This window comes from Physella acuta, unplaced genomic scaffold (assembly GCF_028476545.2).
Source record: "Physella acuta isolate Inbredline_101_S28 unplaced genomic scaffold, ASM2847654v3 ptg002406l, whole genome shotgun sequence".
Classification (NCBI taxonomy): Eukaryota; Metazoa; Mollusca; class Gastropoda; family Physidae; genus Physella; species Physella acuta.
In genome coordinates this window covers 31,592-47,524 of record NW_026733895.1, presented here as the reverse complement: position 1 = coordinate 47,524, position 15,933 = coordinate 31,592, and the positions used below count along the sequence as shown (strand labels likewise).

Here is a 15,933-nt window from a genome sequence, read left to right as displayed (position 1 = left end):
ATATATATATACTAGCCGTCCCGGCCAGGCCCTGCTCTGGCTTCTGTGAAAAACCTTTCTGTTAAAGACCATTACCTGTGTGTTTAGTAATCATCATAAAGCCGGCATTGCCCACCAAAACCAAAACAACAAAACGCAAACATAACGCTAACACAATTACAAATACAAACGAAAACAAAAACCTAACAACAAACCAACCACAAACACAAACACCAATACGAACACAAAGAAAAAAGCAAACGAAAACAAACCAAATCCAAACGCAAAACCAACCACAAACACAAACCCAAAGAAAAAAAACACAAACGAAAAAGCAAACGAAAACAAACCAAATCCAAACGCAAAACCAACCACAAACCCAAAGAAAAAAACACAAAAGAAAAAACAAACGAAAACAAACCAAATCCAAACGCAAAACCAACCTCAAACACAAATACAAACACAAACCCAAAGAAAATAAAACACAAACGAAAACGAAAAAAGAAAGAACAAAAACGAACCAAATCAAAACGCAACCACTAACGCAAACCCAACCTAAACACAAAGAAAACACTAACGCGAATATAAACGCAAAGTGCTCACGGGGCTGAATCGCCTGCTTCAACTGAATAAACGACTATAGTACCCCAACTTATTCATAGTCTTTTGCACTCACTTTAATGAACGTAGGCGCGAAACCGAACACGGGAGGCCCGGGACCCCAAAAAGCACCCTGTCTGGGCGCCAGAGGACGCACCATGACGTCACCGCCTGATTGAACTTAGTAAACGACTATAGTGCATAACTTATTCATAGTCTTTTGAACTCACGCGAACGTAGATACCATAGCGTACACCGGAAGGCCCGGGGTGCCAAATAGCACCCTGTCGGGGTGCCGGAGGACGCCCGGATTTGATTTACTTAAAGACTATAGTAACCTTTCTTATCCATAGTCTATCGCACTGTTAAAAACAAAATTATGCAGCATAGCGCTCACATGATAGCCCAGGGTGCCAAATCGAACCGTGCAGGGGCGCCGGCGGACGCGCCTGCTTCAATTTAGTGAACAAAAATGATAATACTCCAAGCTTATCCGTAAATGGAAAGAAATAAACATATATGATTTGTAGGACCTGGCTTAGTAAATGTTATTGAAATAAAAAAAAATAATAATTATTGAACAGTATGTTCAGTGTATAGAATAAATAAAAGGCAGTGTTAAAAATACCTAACGACATTGCACTTAATCAATCCCCGCTAATTATGTAATTATTTTTTTTTCTTAACACCAAAAACAAAGTAATAAAATGTAAATTCTTTCTTCTTAAGAATTTTTTTTTATTAAAGGGAAGTAACTGTGCAGTCAATACATTTCCGACACAATTTTAGAAATTTTATAAACGTCGATACACTTTTAAAAATTTTTATGTCGTGTTCATAATTGAAAATTATTCTTCTAAGTAAATAGAATGAAAATTGTTTTTAAAGACTTTCAATGGTAATTTTTTGACTCGTAAATTTAGACTGTGAGCACGATAAAAAATCTAACACTTAAATCCATAGAACTGTCAACGACAAACTTTTTTGCCACACGTTACAGAACTGAGCTTTATATATTAGATATATATATATATATATATATATATATATATATATATATATATATATATATATAGTTTAAAATAGTAAACTTAAAAAAAACTTTAATGTAAACCTAACTACAAGTAAAAATTAGTTATAAACTAAAGATAATTCCTATTTTCAAAACAAAATACACCGCCTTTAAAAATTTATAGTTATACAATTATGTAGTAAGTTATTAAACAACAATGTTCTGATGTAGAAAAATTGACTATGACTTTTAATGAATTAGAATTAAAAAATTTATTGAAACACTAACATGAGCCATTTTACATTCTATCTGGTGGTGATATAGAGTTGCCTGGTTCCGAGATTTGTAATGGTCACACCCTAATGGACACCAATGAGCAGGATCTCAGCCTAAGACATGAAGAAAGCCACGGTACCAAAGGCCAGGACAACTGAGGTCAACTCCAGCAGAAGATCTGTAAAAACATGTTGATATTTCTACATAAACATGTCAGTGTTACAAACTACAAACTACACTTCAACAATCCCAGTGGTGGCAAGATATAAGTTTGTTCTATACGTTGGCTGGTGTGGTTTATTAATGTAGAGACTCTAATGAGTCTTAAGGATGGTAGGGTGTATTAATGATGAAGCTATTACTATTAGCAGTCTTTCTGGCGGTATGGTGTATTAATGTAGAAGCTATTACGATCTTTAGGCTTGTACGGTTTATTAATATAACAGCCACTAGCACTCTTTAGTGTGTATTAATACAGAATGTTCTAACAGTTTTTAGGCTGGTAGGGATCATTAATGTAGAAGCCACGATCAGTCTTTAGTGTGTATTAATACAGAAAGTACTAACAGTCTGTAGGCTGGTAGGGATCGTTAATCTAGAAGTTACTTACAGTCTATAGGCTGGTTGTGTTATGTGTGAACAGTTTAGATAATTATCAACAACAAAGACAACTTACCCGACGTCCAGGACTTGGATCTGTTCGTAGATCTTTGTTGAGACATAACAATATGGCCACGATCTGTATTAAGACAATATTTTACTCCCACGTTATGTCTGGGGTGTTGTGATGGGTCATTTTTTGGAGGGAAATTTTTTAAATTTTGCCGTTTTGGTCTTTAGAGCATCTGTGTGTATCCAGGCTACGCTAACAAGGTCACAGAACCAGGTGAACGTCACTCCATCTTTCAGTTTTGGACTGTCATGTCCAAATGATTCAACTAATTTTTTTAAGTTCTAATAAAGTTTTTTTTTTTGCACTAGTGATAGCACATTAACCGGAGCTAATCGGAAGTATTAATACTAATAGTTTCGCTGTCTGTGCAGAGGCGTAGCGACCGGGGGGCAGGGGGGTACATATGTCCCCGGGCGCTGACCCTAGGGGCGCCAAAATAAGCTAATTTTAGCTGTTATTTTGAATTATAAATACACAAAATATAGGGGGGGGGGGGGAGGCTCCAAATCGAAAGTTTGTCCCCGGGCGCCAGGAGGGGTCGCTACGCCTCTGTGTCTGTGTATCTGACAAGAACGCTCCAGAGAAAACACAAGCAAATTAAAAACATGCACAGTAATTCGAAAAACGAAATATGACGTCGTCACATTTAGCATAGAGTAGAAAATAATCTCAAGCCGGAGAGTTCACACAGTAATATGACGTCATTGATTCTCGAGTAAACATTGAATAAAAAGGCAATTTTGTCTAATCTAAGTGGTTTGCGTGAAGAGTTTCTTTCATACAATTCTTCGGGTAGGGGCGAAGCCCCACCCCAGCGTAAGAACGTCTGAGCCCCCCCCCCCCTCCCCAACTTAAAAGAAATTTCTTCATCGATACTCTACAATAAAATTACCGCCTAATTCATGTATCTAATCTAAAAAGTGGTTTTCTTGCAATTTCTTTAATGCAATTCTTCGGGTAGCGGCTAAGCGCGACACTTTTTCTAATCTAAAAAGTGTTTAGCGTGCAGTTTTTTTTTCAAGCATCTCTTCCGGTAGAACGAAGCCCCGCCCAGATTCTCCCTTTAGTTTGTATGATCTACAAATGCGATCAGTTTTTCTTTCAGACTTTTTCCTCCCCGGAGAGAGGTGGGGGTACTTGAAATTTTCGGTGGCGGGGGTAGAATTTTCTGGGAGGGGGCGGACACTGGAAAAAGTATATAATTATATTTCGTTGAATGGGACGGTAGACATGTTTTGGTGTGTGTGGGGGGGGGGGGGGGGGGGAAGGGGGGGGGGGGGCCAAGCCCCCTCCTCCCAAGTAGAGTTGCCTGAAAGAAACTCTAAATGCGACTTTTGTCATGAATGAGATTAGGTGCATGGTTTAGGGATACGCCTATGACTATATTTTGTATTAATTAAAGTACCGATTCTGGATAAAAATCCGTTTTCAATGTCATTTTTTCGATTCTGGTTAAATTGAATTAAGGTGGTAATTTTGGTTTTGGTTTTAGTTTAGAGAAAATAGACAGCACTATCTACCTAGCGCCCGTTGTATCCTTTCTCAACGGGCCATTTTTCTCGTACCGAAAATATTTTCACGAAATTCATAAGAACAAGCTACATTTCCTGCCTAAATAACTTTAATTAAAATGCTACATGTAATATGTAATTCCTGCTCTCGGTGATTTGGGCTAATTAGATTCCCGACTTTTGTTTTGGTGCTACTACCAAAATAAGTAATCGGAATTTTACATCTCTTCCCTCCCCTCTTCTTTACCTATCCTACGTGATTGTATATATATATATATATATATATATATATATATATATATATATATATATATATATATATATATATATATATATATATACATAAAGCAATGTGTGTGTGTCTGTCTTTTATTCTTTATTACACCTTCACTCGATCGCCAAGAATGTTTGGGAAGTTGTTGAAAATTTGTTTTTGCGACTTTTAGCGGGTTAAAGCAATAATAAATTTAGGTATAAAAGAATATGTAAGGAATTTTGTTTTATTTTGCCTATTTCATTTTTGCACATACGATTAAGCTTGGTCATTTACACTATTATTTTTTTTCTAAAATGCATCATTTATGTAATTTGCATAATTCATCTGCTTGTTCGCTTTCATATTGAAGTATTCTTCATCGGCTTGTGACTACTGATAACGATTTAGGAAAGTAATATGAATAGGCCTATTTTATTTGCATGTGCTTTATATAACTTAAAATTGCTTTTATTTAACGAATTCAAAACGTCTAATTTTGATACATGTTAAAACTGAACATTTGAATAATTTATTCATTGGTGTTGTTTCTTAGGAAGCTGGAGGGTTTATTAACTATTAAATTAACAGAGGGTATCGACATAGAAGATAGAAAACACAGTAGTCTTTAAATAACTATAAAGAAAAGCGGGGGCGAATATATTATCAACTGAATACCTTAACTTAAATGGCATAAGCTAAGCTTTACTTTATAATTATTATAATTTAAATAGTAATGCATTATTTCATATAAAAAACATTTATTTCCTTTTTGTTTATTGTATAGTTAAATAACTGTTTGTTATAAATTTTTTATATAATATATTTAGCAAACTTACCAAAAATATCCTTCAGATAAATAGTGTTATAAGTCTGGAGTGGAAACCATCTTGACCCAATTTCTTCATCCCAAACAACACGGATTACCATATTAGTCTTATTAAAATAATTTGGTTGTATCACAGCAAACCAGAGCATCGGTTCAGTGTCATCACAGTAGCAATCGGCCATGGAGAATTTTGGTTCTGTTTCACTTAATTTGCAGCCGTCTTGTCTGAAGAAAGGCTTTCCAAACCTGCAATACTATAGAAAAGATAATACAAGAAAAAGTTCAGTGCTTTAATGAAGGGCAATTATTTTATTTTAAAAACTAGGGTCGACATCTAAAAAATATTTATACTTTAACAACCATGGCATCATATTTCATTTTAAAAAAATAAATAAAAGGAATTTGAAAGGAGAGTGTTGTAAGGCGCCCGAGTAAAACAACCAGAGATTCTTCCAGGCATATATTCGGGGGGCTAAGTCCCGTAATCCCCACCCCCCTCCCCCCACCCGGAGAAAGTCTATCACCCACCCCCACCCAAACGAAATGAAATTTATATACAAAATATATACTTTTAACAGTGTCCAGCCCCCGGAAATTTTTATTCCCACCCCCAACAATTTTTTTAAGTGCTCTCCCTTCCACCCGTTGTAAAAAGTCTGGAGGAAACACTGAAACAAATTTCCGTAAAAGCTGTCAGGGGGTGGGGGAGGGGGGGGGGGAGGTGGGGACTCTAGCTCCATTTCATTGCTAAATCGAGATTAATGTATAGATCCCATATTGATCTTTTAGAAAAAAACCAACGAATGGCAACGAGATAAAAAGTTATAATCACTAAGTGCAGCAAGGTTTCTTGTACAAACTAATAAACATGTATTTAACTAAAAAATAACTTGTTCTTAGATACATATCTTCAACTTGTCCTCGAATATCATAGTGTGTAGAAATTTTATCCGAGGTTATATGCTCCTAAAATCATTAAAATTTTATTTTCTGGGACATTTCCAAATATACTCTGTCTGCGATACTTAATAAGTAATACGTTTTTTTTTTTAAATATAATATTTTTCATAATTAGAGAAAATGTATTAATTACCCCAGACCATTTACTCCTATTTTCATAGTCTTCGCAGCCGGAATCGCAAAATAAGACAAAAAAAATTGGTTCAGTTTGTAGGGGCGGGGGATCTTGTGTCATTATGTGCCACATGTCCTTTGGTAGATGAAACTTGCCATAGACTATCAGTGGATCCCTCCCAAACACCACACACCCTGGACACCGGGGTAGGTAGCCATCTATTGTAGCGTTGATTCCATTTGCTCTTTGAAATTCACGAGAGTTCTCATCAGTATTGCTTTCTTAAGACGAACATTACAAAAAATGACACGCAATTTAAACAGAGAAAAAGTACTTGTAAATGATGTATAGAGTTAAACTGGACATGTCATATGCTAAAATATGTATGAGGATAAAGTGAAACATGTCAAATGCTAACATTTGTGTTGGGTGAAATTAAACGTGTTATATATTAACAGACAAATGGCAAGTAAGTCGAACATGTCGTATACTAACAGTGCGTTTAAAAGCTTATTATTTATATTATTGCTTTTATATTTGTTTTATTCTCTTTAGCACAACTGTGTCGAGTTATATACGAATCTACATAGCGCAATGGAGAATAAATATTTAACTATAAATCTTTTGCAATTTTAATATAATTATTCATAGCTTTAAATTAGACTCTGTATAGTATAATACTAAATCACTGAAAAAAACTTTTTTTTTTAAGTTTTCATATTTTCTTTGGGTATGAATATATATACATTAAATTTTTTATGAAATAAATATCAGTGTATTATAATCATAACAGAAAATATATTATAGATACCATAATTTACCTTTAACGATAAAAAACACACTCAGAATCCAAGTAGCAAATAGCATTTTTCAAACTCCGACAAGTGACTTGTTCTATTGCTGGGTTGGAAAAACGATGCTGAAATTTGAAAATAATTTCGTTATCAGTTGTTTGCTTTTGGCCGTCAGTAAAAAAAAACCCATTGAAAACATAATGTCGTCTCCAGCAGAGCTTCTCGACTTTTCATTTGGTTCTACCTCTACTTAGTTACCTCTTCTGCAATACTTTTAATTCCTGTACATTAATACTTTAAATATACGTACTTCGACACTTATATGGTTGCACTTCTATATTTCAATTACATAATGCTATAGTTCGACATTAAATATATTTTCTTTGATTCTTCTGATCCTTGTGCTTTCAGCATTGAAAATTCCAATGATATATATATATATATATATATATATATATATATATATATATATATATATATATATATATATATATATATATATATGTATATATATATATATATGGTTCTAGGACCTTTGACCACAGGTGCTTTGACCATAGGGGGTTTGTCCATAGGGGGTTTGACCACAGCGGAGCTTTGACCATAGGGGCTTTGACCATAGGGGGTTTCACCACAGCGGGGCTTTGACCATAGCGGTGCTTTGACCATAGGAGGTTTGATCATAGGGGGTTTGACCATAGGGGGTTTGACCACATGTGTTTTCTCAGCAGAGGGTCTTTAATCACAGGTGTTCTATCAACTGGTGTTTGATCACAAGCGCTTTGTCCGAGGTCGTAGCATCCGTGGTCGTGGCGAAAAGTACAAGCTTGCTTTGTTTCCAGTTGAAACTTGGAATCAAATGCACACGATTGGCGATGGTGTAGCACGAACAAATAACATTTATGAAGGATGGCATTACAGTCTTCAGTCTCTCCTCCAATGAAGTCACCCAAAAATGTGGCGTTTCCTTGAAGGTCTACAGATGGACTGCACACGGAAAAAGACAACTTTCTTGCAAGGTGTTGAAGGGGCAAGCTACGCAGCTGAGAAGCGATACAAGATGTTGCACGAGAAAGTACAACGTGCTGTCCAGACATATGGTCAAACAGATGTACTGACATATTTGCGTGCTATAGCACATCTGTCATTTAGTTAACCATTTTATGTATTACATCTTTGACTATATTGTTGGCAAGTTTTGTATCATTTTTTATCCTTTTATCCTTTATATATGCTATGTATTTTTAAGTACTTCTACATTATTTATTTGTGAAACTTGTTGTATGTCGCATTATTTGTGTTTCATTTATATTTAAAATAAATCTATGAGGCCTAGCACCAGCCTTTATGTGGAGCCTAAAATATAGTTCTTGTCTTTTTTTAAATACATGTTAATTTCTACTTGAATACCCGTCATCCGTTGGATAACTGTGGGTTTCGGGGGTCATCAATCAAAAAACATCACGTCTGTCACTCAGAGGCAGAGCGACCCTTCCCGGCGCCCGGGGACAAAGTTTTCGATTTGAACCCCCCCCCCCCCCCCGCAAGATTTCGATTTGAAACCCCCCCCCCCCTCAAACTTTTGATGTGCACCCCCCCCCACTCAAACTTTCGATTTGAACCCCTCTCAACCTTTCAATTTATTTTTCCAAACCATTTTGGCGCCCCAACATATGTCCCCCCCCCCGCCCCCCCTTCCCCCATCCACCTCCCCCCGCCTCCCCTTCCCCCCCCCCCCCCGCCTCCCCTCCCCCCCTCCCCTACCGTCCCCCCCCCCCCTCCTCGCTACGCTACTGCAGTGTCACTTATCGTCACAAAAAACAGACCCCATATTCAAAAATATGTTTTTTATCTTTTAAAAACACCGAAAACACCGATTTCGGACTATCCCTTCATATACTGACGTCACATGTGACCTACTCAACTCTACTTCACCTGCCCAGTGTCCCGCCAAGTCTCAGACAACATGTATTTATCGTTTAAAAAACGATTCCAGCCGAGCATGTCTCTGACCACACTATCCTTTCATATGCTTAGGACAAAGAAACAGATGAACTCTACTTCACCTGCCCTGTATCTTGCCAAGTTCAGATAGGCAACTTTATCATTCACATCTAAAAAAAAAAAAAATTGAAAAAAAAAATTTCATCGACATATTGGTCTAGAACCCGTGCCACTTGCATGAGAGATGGCTTCTCTACCAACATAGCTATTTACTCGTGACGTCACATGTGAATTTTTATACTATACTTATGCAACTTTATTTACGCGCATAGATCTAGATCTAAGTCTAGTAGTATTAACTTTCAAATTAAATTTTATCTTAAATTAGCCAAACAAAGATTTATATAAAATAAAGAAGGTTTGAAATTATCTAGATCTAGATAGAATTATCTAGATCTAGATTCTACGACTCGTTTTCTTAAGTCTTAAGTTAAGTTTTTCTTTAGATCTAATCATTAGCTACGCTAATAGGCCCAAAGCGAGCATTTCAAAATTACCATATTCCAAACAAACATTTATATAAAATAATAAAGGTCTAAAATAGTTTAGTATATAGAAACTCATTATTATCTAAATCTAGATAGAATTATCTATATTTTAGATATACGACTGAGCTATATCTAGAGTTTACGTCTATAATTTTGCACACTTAGCGGTATAGAAGCCGCGTATGAATCTTAAGCTACGCAAATAGATCTAGGCCCTGACTCCAGCATTTCAAAATTTGCATAGGGGCCTAGTCAAAACAAAGATTTATACCAAACAATAAAGGTCTAAAATATTTTAGTATATAGAAACTCATTATTATCTAAATCTCGATAGAATTATCTATATTCTAGATCTACGACTGGTTTGCTTAAGTCTTAAGTTTAGTTTTTCTTGCTAGATCTAGAATCTAGATTTAGATCTAATCATTAGCTACGCTCATAAGCCCGGAGCGAGCATTTCAAAATTACCATATTCCAAACAAAGATTTATATAAAATAATAAAGGTTTAAAATAGTTTAGTATATAGAAACTCATTATTATCTAGTTATTATCTAGATCTAAATCTAGATAGAATTATCTATATTCTAGATCTACGACTGGTTTGCTTAAGTCTCGTTTTTTTTTTGGATTGTATTTATTTATAACTATTAAATCTTTGATTTGACCTAGATCTAGATTCTAGATCAATAAATAACTTTCTTGGACAGATTTTAGATCTTTAGAAATTTATCGTAAAACTAAATGAAAAAGGCAGTTGAAAATTGATATAAGTGTTGGAACGTAATAAATACAGCAAACGGACGTATTGTTAAAGTTATGACCCACAGAAAATTAGATTTAGAACGCGTTAAACTTGTGAATGGGAACACAATTTTCTTCGATAGACGCCGCCATTTTATTGTACTAAAGAGTAAACAAAAACCTGTGACGTCACGGTCCCGCCGAGTGTAGTGGTCGTTTTAATCTTTTTAAAAAAAATGGGTTACTCTGCGTATGAATAAATCAATAAATTAATTAACGTCTTTAAATAAATTTGTGATTAACAGTCTGTCTTAAAACAAAAAATTTTCTCTACCTACATACTATTTTACAGCTTTCCACGATGAGTGCAACCATGAGCAATAGTCAATCAGGCAAACAAAAAAATAAATATTCAAACATGTAAACAAACTTGACTTTTAGTAGTATACTAGAATACCCGTCATCCGTTGGATAACTGTGGGTTTCGGGGGTCATCCATCAAAAAACATCACGTCTGTCACTCAGAGGCATAGCGACCCTTCCCCCCCCCCCAAACATTTCGATTTTCACCCCCCCCCCCCTCCCTCAAACTTTTGATGTGCACCCCCCCCCACTCAAACTTTCGATTTGAACCCCCCTCAACCTTTCAATTTATTTTTCCAAACCATTTTGGCGCCCCAACATATGTCCCCCCCGCCCCCACTCCACCTCCCCCCGCCACCCCCCCCCCCCCGCCTCCCCTCCCGCCCCCCCCCTCCTCGCTACGCTACTGCAGTGTCACTTATCGTCACAAAAAAACAGACCCCACATTCAAAAATATGTTTCTTATCTTTTAAAAACACCGAAAACACCGATTTCGGACTATCCCTTCCTATACTGACGTCACATGTGACCTACTCAACTCTACTTCACCTGCCCAGTGTCCCGCCAAGTCTCAGACAACATGTTTTTATCGTTTAAAAAACGATTCCAGCCGAGCATGTCTCTGACCACACTATCCTTTCATATGCTTATGACAAAGAAACAGATGAACTCTACTTCACCTGCCCTGTATCCTGCCAAGTTCAGATAGGCAACTTTATCATTCACATCTAAAAAAAAAATTGAAAACAAAAGTATCATGGACATTGGTCTAGAACCCGTGCCACTTGCATGAGAGACGGCTACTCTACCAACATAGCTTTTTACTCGTGACGTCTCAAGTGAATTTTTATACTATACTTATGCAACTTTATTTACGCGCATAGATCTAGATCTAAGTCTAGTAGTATTAACTTTCAAATTAAATTTTATCTTAAATTAGCCAAACAAAGATTTATATAAAATAAAGAAGGTTTGAAATTATCTAGATCTAGATAGAATTATCTAGATCTAGATTCTACGACTCGTTTTCTTAAGTCTTAAGTTAAGTTTTTCTTGCTAGATCTAGATCTAATCAGGGTGTTGGGAAATTGCGAGACGCGAAAAGCTAAATGGCGAGGCGGGAAAATGCGAGAAGGGCGCGAAAACGGTCGGTCACGTGACTTTTTTGTCTCGCATTTTACCACAATCCGATACTTACGCTGGGTGGTGTTGAAATGCGAAGATTTCTGCGAAAAATTTACCGCACCCGATTTTCAGTGGTATTTGGTCCAGACTTCAAAGACGTTTCGTTTACATTGTTAAAACTTCCGATTTTTCCGTCGCTAGACATACTGATGATTTGTCAACTCCCCCCATCTTTTGTGTCGACTTAGAATACCACCTTGTTCGAAACCGACGGAAATACCGCCGACGATAGATCAACTTCTGTCTTTTGTGTGGAACGCCGAGGCCGCCTGATTTACAGTCTTTGAAGATCGCCGTGCCCGGATCCGCTGCCGCCGCAAACATATTTTCTATTGTTGCATAGAAATTTTGTATTATAGCCGCCGCCTACGATTTTTTTCTAGCTTTTTTTACCATATAAATCTAAGCACAAGGAAATACCTACATCATTTGGATACAACAAAATAAACTGACGTCACCGATATTATCAGTTGCTCGTGCTATATCGTAAGTTATGGGCCTACTTCAAATATTTTTTAAAACCAAGTTAAACTTATCTGAATCTAATCATTAGCTACGCTAATAGGCCCGGAGCGAGCATTTCAAAATTACCATATTCCAAACAAACATTTATATAAAATAATAAAGGTCTAAAATAGTTTAGTATATAGAAAATCATTATTATCTAAATCTAGATAGAATTATCTATATTTTAGATATACGACTGAGCTATATCTAGAGTTTACGTCTATAATTTTGCACACTTAGCGGTATAGAAGCCGCGTATGAATCTTAAGCTACGCAAATAGATCTAGGCCCTGACTCCGGCACTTCAAAATTTGCATAGGGGCCTAGTCAAAACAAAGATTTATACAAAACAATAAAGGTCTAAAATATTTTAGTATATAGAAACTCATTATTATCTAAATCTAGATAGAATTATCTATATTCTAGATCTACGACTGGTTTGCTTAAGTCTCGTTTTTTTGGATTGTATTTATAACTAATAAATCTATGATTTGACCTAGATTCTAGATCTAGATTAGATCTATAAATAACTTTCCTTCGACAGCTGATCTTTAGATCTAGAGAAATTTATTGTAAAACTAAATAAAAAGGCAGTTGAAAATTGATATAAGTGTTTGAACGTAATAAATACAGCAAACGGACGTATTGTTAAAGTTATAGCCGGCAGAAAATTAGCTTTGTAACGCGTTAAACTTTTGAATGGGCCACAAAGTCTATGATGGAGTCCGCCATTTTACTGTATCAAAAAGTAAACACATCAAGGGACGTCACTATCCCCACAAAGTTTATTCAATGTATTAACATTTTTAAAAAAATACGGTTAATTTACCTATGAATAAATCAATAAATTAATTAACGTCTTTAAATAAATGTGTGATTAACAGTCTGTCTTAAAACAAAAATTATTCTCTACCTACATACTATTTTACAGCTCTCCAGATAGAGTCAAACATATCACAATAGTCGATCAGGCAAACAAACAAACAAACAAAAAAACAAACAAAAAAATAAATATTCAAACATGTAAACAAACTTGACTTTTAGTAGTATATAGATAGATTAACGTACTCTCAGGAACATGTATAAAATCGTGTTTATTGTATCACACCTATGATCAAAGCCGGACACAGCGCTTGTGATCAAACACCAGTTGGTAGACCACCTGTGATCAAAGACCCTCTGCTGAGAAAACACATGTGGTCAAACCCCCTATGATCAAACCCCCTATGGTCAAAGCACCGCTATGGTCAAAGGCCCGCTGTGGTCAAACCCCCTATGATCAAACCCCCTATGGTCAAAGCCCCTATGGTCAAAGCTCCGTTGGTCAAACCCCCTATGGTCAAACCCCCTATGGTCAGAGCACCTGTGGTCAAAGGTCCGCGCACCATATATATATATATATATATATATATATATATATATATATATATATATATATATATATATATATATATATATATGGTGCGCGGACCTTTATATATACACATATATATATATGTGTGTATATATATATATATATATATATATATATATATATATATATATATATATATATATATAGAGAGAGAGAGAGAGAGAGAGAGAGAGAGAGAGAGAGAATGTGTGTGATCTTAAACCCAACCCTTAGGATGGCCCTTATCCAAAACTTAATCCGGGTCTATGAAATCGAAAAGTTATTTTAATGGAGGCCACCGAGTTGAGGAGAATCCTCCTATCATATTGTTGACATGGATCAAATTCGTAATGTTTTTATATTTTGACTTCATGACGGCCGTAAAAATAATGAAAAATATAAAACTTATGCCTAACAATAATTCAGAAATTTACTATTTTTAGAATCAATGTTATAAAAGTTGCAAATCCAGAGAATTTGAAAATTATTTCAGTTTAAGGCTATATTTCTATTCATTTTCATCAAGCCTATGTTATAACCGTATTTTTCACTTTCATTAGACAAACATTGATCGATATTTATTTGTTTACAAAACTTTGCTGATAAAGTATTGTGACCTACTTAGGTCTAGTAATGTTTTATTTTGACATTGTTATAATACCATATATGGTTGATGGTGCAACAACCGGGTTTTTTTCCACTGTCTTACTAAGAGAGTCTAAGACTCAGAAATTTTCCATCAAGATCTGATTGATTGATTCAGACCAGATGACCACCCCAACCACTGGCCACATGAGTTGAGGGTAACCTCCCCTGTTGCCTAAGTCTATAACTGGATCGCACACAGGCAGCACGAGGTAGTCCATCTTGACCAGGCCGTCCATTTTGACCGGCAATTCATTCTGACCATTTGAACGTGAGAGAGCTTAAGTCCTGAGCGTGCTATGCATTCTTAAGTTGTTTAAGTATCCTAGTATTATATTACTTGTGGCCAAGTGATTCTTGATGCTATAGCAGTGTAATGTGACCTGTGGCTATTTTTATACAGTGTTAGAATCTGTGATAGTATTTTTTTCTTACGCTTTGTAAGTTGGGTTTTGTTATTTTCTAAACTAAATATTTTATCTTGTTTAACCTTGTGTTCTGCCACAACTGTGGTCGCTTATTAAAGGTTGTATGCAGATTGAATGAGTTGTTAACTTCAATAGTTTCACTAGTTTTCCCTAGACCTCGAAATCGAGCCCTAGTGTGTTGTTGAGTTAGTGTTCATTCATTTAAGCTTTAGGTCATTTGCATATAACCCCAAGAAAGAATCCGGGGGCGTTCACCATCTATCTGGCTGGTAGATAGGTGTCCGTTACAGTATTAAATAATAAAATGCAATTTCAAACCACTGCACCTAGTTCTACCATTTTTTAAAAACCTTTTGTTTACATTATGTATAGTGAAATTTACGCCAAAAATTCACGACATATTCACCCATATTAATTTTAATTATAGTGCGCATGATTTAAAAAAATATTTCACGGCCTCGCGAATACCTTTGAGACTATTCTCGCTCGGGTCCATTGTATATTCAGTTGTATATTTACATAAATTGTATTACAATGATTCAGACACAGTGTGATGAAACTTACTTTCTATATATATTGATCTGTGTCTACTAAGAAATTTATTTTATAAATACAATTATTGATGTTTATTACATACACGGTAACGCCATAGCCTAACTAAGTGAATAAAGGAAGTAGAAATATTTGTACACAAAGCGACATCATCCGGTTGTCTTCTAGACTCTAGAGTATTGAAACAAACATAACAAAGATTGATCTATATGCTATTAAAGTCATAAAATGTGTGTGGTGTTGAGATTATAAAAATGTTACAGCCTCGGCATATTTTTTTGAATTCCTCATGGGTGCTCAATACTTGATACTTTACACTTTACTGCAAGCTTTTATTTAACCTTGATTCTTCGTCCATCATGAACGGGAACATGCGAACGAAATTTCATCCACTTCTACCGGGCCAATTTGTTTCAAACTGGACATGTTGGACAAAATCTGATCAGAGTATAATAAAATATGAACGTTGCCGATTCATTCGATTTTAGTGTGTTTGCAATCATTCTTGCATAAAATTGGCTTTGTTGTTCTGTCACGTAAGACGATATTTCCCGGGAAACTGCTCAGTTTAGATTTATTTAGCGTTTTTATAATATGTCTTGGAATTTCATTACTCATTTTAAC

The 15,933-nt window shown here is 35.7% G+C and overlaps 1 protein-coding gene across 1 annotated transcript; it reads right to left on the bottom strand.

The window, feature by feature from the left end:
- Positions 1 to 1,889: 1,889 nt before the first annotated feature.
- On the bottom strand, positions 1,890 to 15,419 carry LOC131933211 (uncharacterized). The gene is made up of 6 exons (XM_059290005.1): positions 15,322 to 15,419; positions 7,030 to 7,127; positions 6,227 to 6,489; positions 5,144 to 5,387; positions 2,544 to 2,606; positions 1,890 to 2,045 (listed from the first exon to the last, which is right to left on the bottom strand). The coding sequence occupies exons 2-6, from the start codon at positions 7,073 to 7,075 to the stop codon at positions 1,981 to 1,983; spliced, it is 681 nt and encodes a 226-aa protein (XP_059145988.1). The 5' UTR covers positions 7,076 to 7,127; positions 15,322 to 15,419; the 3' UTR covers positions 1,890 to 1,980.
- Positions 15,420 to 15,933: the final 514 nt, after the last annotated feature.

Bases quoted from the DNA above. Each gene is read 5' to 3' on its own strand.
- LOC131933211 (XM_059290005.1), bottom strand. From the start codon at position 7,075: ATGCTATTTGCTACTTGGATTCTGAGTGTGTTTTTTATCGTTAAAG. The intron at 2,607-5,143 runs GTAAGTTTGCTA...GTCTTAATACAG, and splicing joins TTATCTGAAGGATATTTTTG to ATCGTGGCCATATTGTTATG. The intron at 2,046-2,543 runs GTAAGTTGTCTT...ATGTTTTTACAG, and splicing joins ATCCAAGTCCTGGACGTCGG to ATCTTCTGCTGGAGTTGACC.